Source organism: Pituophis catenifer, unplaced genomic scaffold, assembly GCF_029215685.1.
Source record: "Pituophis catenifer annectens isolate HBS135680 unplaced genomic scaffold, rPitCat1.0.hap2 SCAF_7, whole genome shotgun sequence".
Taxonomy (NCBI): domain Eukaryota; kingdom Metazoa; phylum Chordata; class Lepidosauria; order Squamata; family Colubridae; genus Pituophis; species Pituophis catenifer.
In genome coordinates this window covers 8722628-8725901 of record NW_027256887.1, presented here as the reverse complement: position 1 = coordinate 8725901, position 3274 = coordinate 8722628, and the positions used below count along the sequence as shown (strand labels likewise).

At 45.5% G+C, this 3274-nt stretch overlaps 1 protein-coding gene across 1 annotated transcript in view; it reads left to right on the top strand.

The window, feature by feature from the left end:
• The first annotated feature begins 234 nt into the window (after window positions 1-234).
• LOC139319139 (fatty acyl-CoA reductase 1-like) overlaps window positions 235-3274 on the top strand; it is a 29949-nt gene continuing 26909 nt past the window's right edge. Inside the window, exon 1 of the mRNA XM_070946838.1 lies at window positions 235-435. Within this exon, the coding sequence (XP_070802939.1) occupies window positions 235-435 (201 nt within the window). The remainder of the gene's footprint in view (window positions 436-3274) is intronic.

Here is a 3274-nt window from a genome sequence, read left to right as displayed (position 1 = left end):
ACCCACCACTGCCCTGGAGCCTCTGCATTCTTTTTCACCCTTCCCTGCCCCCACAGTTCTTTGTCACATTGAATAACGATAAGACTCAATAAGTTTCAAAAGCGGGTCAATCTTGACAACAGATGTGCTGCAGACTGGAGGACAGTTTCAAAGGTCGTTCCATAAGCTTTGAAGATCGAATTGTGTGTGATTTCATGTGTCTTCCTTCTAGATCCTGCCACCAAGAGCTTGGAAATGAAGGACACCATGTCTTTGGTTGGTGCTTACTATGGTGGGAAGTCAGTCCTTGTTACAGGAGCCACAGGGTTTATGGGCAAAGTCCTGGTTGAGAAGCTTCTCCGGTCTTGCCACGACGTAAAAACCATCTACGTGTGTGTGCGGCCCAAAGGTGGACGTTCCATGCAAACCCGAGTGGAGAACCTGCTGAAATGCAAGGTAGGAAATTCAAGGGTGGACAGAAACAGGTAGCAGCTGGTAGGGTTTTTGCCATAGGTTCACTGCTGTGGTGGGGAAGCATGTCTGGTCTTAATCCCAGAGAGGCAAATATGGGACTTGTGTATTTTATTTATTAAACGCATTTCTAGCCCATTTTAAACGGTATCTACAATTGCATTGCAGTCTCCTACAACACAAATCTCTCTATATAAAAGAGAAAACCACTCATGCATTATCACGAAATCTCCAGAACCGTAAAGTCTACAAACTTGAAATTTGGCACGTATGTTCCTCTTGGCTTCTGGGTGCTCGCTAAGAAAGGATTTTTGAAATGACCATCAGATCGTTAGTATTTTATATACAGTATTATATTCACACACTCTGATGCTAAGGAGTTAGGTCCCCCTTCCCACCTGAAAGGAACTCTGTTCCAACTGCCAGTTGCCTTATATTAACACCCTCTGATGCTACCCCTTTGCTAAACCAGGTGTGGGCGTGGCCAGCACGTGACTCATCCAGCCTTTGGGCTGGGACATTCTACTCCCCCCCCCCCGTTCCAACTGCCAGTTGCCTTATATTAATACACTTTGATGTTACGGAGTTACACATTCTACATTAAGTTTCAGGCTTTAAGTGTCAATTTATCATGCCCAATCACATAGTTTCGTAGCGAAGCATGGGCGTCCAGCTAGTATTTTCATATTCCAATTCTATAATTTTCTTATGTAGTTTTCCATAAAACTATTCTTGTTTATTATTAGGTGCATATATCGCTATCAACAACATCTGTTTATGATTCATTGTTACCTCCACCATCAATAGTCTCCCATCTTCATCTACAAAAATTTGTCTAGCCTTTATTATTTTTTTAATATACAGAGCCACCCCCCTTGCCTTTTGCTGCGCTAATGAAGTATATAGTTTCCCATTTTTGAGATACTCTAATAATTTACTATATTGACTATATTCAAGATGTGAACCTCTTGAAGACAGATCAAATCTCATTTTAACTTTTCTAATTTATTAAAAGTCCTTTTTCTTTTCTTGGTGAGTTCAGTCCATCTATGTTGATTGATAATAGTTTCGTTTCTTCTTCCATTGTTCACTTATAGATAGGTTTTGTTGTTCTAGTTGACCTTATTTCTCTCTGTTCTTTTGGTCTTGTTCCTTCTTGTTCTCTTCTCTCTTTTTATTCTGTTTCAGTTTCTTCTTGGTGTGCGCTTCCCTCAACCAACAATGCCTCTTGTTTTTTGCCATCTATTTCCTCTCTCTCTTTCTTTTTTTTTGCTTTAATTTATATGCCGCCCTTCCCCGGAGACTCAGAGCGGCTTACAATGCGTTAAGCAATAGCCTTCATACTTTTGTATATTTATACAAAGTCAGCTTATTGCCCCCACAATCTGGGTCCTCATTTCACCTACCTTTGAAAGGATGGAAGGCTGAGTCAACCTTGAGCCTGGGGAGATTTGAACTTGCAGTAATTGCAAGCAGCAGTTGTTAATAACAGTGCTTTAGTCCACTGTACTACAGGCTCTTTTTTTTTTTTCTTCTTCATGTGCTGCAGAAGAGTCAAGCTATTCTCCAAAGCACCTGAGGGCAGGACAAGAAGCAATGGGTGGAAACTAATCAAGGAGAGAAGCAACTTAGAACTAATGAGAAATTTCCTGACAGTGAGAACAATTAATCACTGGAACAACTTGCCTCCAGAAGTTGTAAATGCTCCAACACTGGAAGCTTTTAAGAAGATGTTGGATAACCATTTGTCTGAAGTGGTGTAGAGTTTCCTGCCTAAGCAGAGGGTTGGACTAGAAGACCTCCAAGGTCCCTTCCAACTCTGTTATTCTAAAATGCTTCTAAAAGGCTGGTAATAGAATTATTTCTAGCCCACCTTAATCAAGTCCACAGTCATAGTGGAAACAAAAAGAGCCTAACTAATTACAATATTGTGCAGCATGATACCATCGACCATGGTATCATGCTGCACCGGCTGGAAGGGTTGGGGGTGGGAGGCACCGTTTTACGGTGGTTCTCCTCCTTTCTCTCTGACCGGTCGCAGTCTGTGTTGACAGGGGGGCAGAGATCGACCCCGAGGCCCCTTATATGTGGGGTGCCGCAGGGATCGGTTCTCTCGCCCCTTCTGTTCAACATTTATGTAAAGCCGCTGGGCGAGATCATCCGTGGTTTCGGGGTGAAGTACCATCTGTACGCTGATGACACCCAGCTGTACATCTCCACCCCGGACCACCCCAACGATGCCCTTGAAGTGATGTCCCAGTGCCTGGAGGCCGTACGGATCTGGATGGGGAGAAACGGGCTCAGGCTCAACCCATCCAAGACCGAGTGGCTGTGGTTTCCGACGTCCCGATATAGTCAGCTGGTGCCATCGCTGGCTATTGGGGGCGAATCATTGGCCCCCACGGAAAGGGCTCGTAACTTGGGCGTCCTCCTGGACTCACGGCTGTCTTTAGAAGAGCACTTGACGACCGTGACCGGGAGGATTTTTCATCAGGTTCGCCTTATTCGCCAGTTGCGTCCCTTTCTAGATCGGGACTCGTTACGCACAGTCACTCATGCCCTCGTCACCTCTCGTCTGGACTATTGTAATGCTCTCTACATGGGGCTTCCCTTGAGGTGCACCCGGAGGCTCCAACTGGCGCAGAGTGCGGCCGCGCGGGTGGTTATGGGAGCAACATGGAGCTCCCATGTAACACCTCTCCTGCGCGAGCTGCACTGGCTCCCGGTGGTCTTCCGGGTGCGCTTCAAGGTTCTGGTTACCACCTTTAAAGCGCTCCATGACTTGGGACCTGGTTACTTACGGGACCGCCTACTACCATCATCA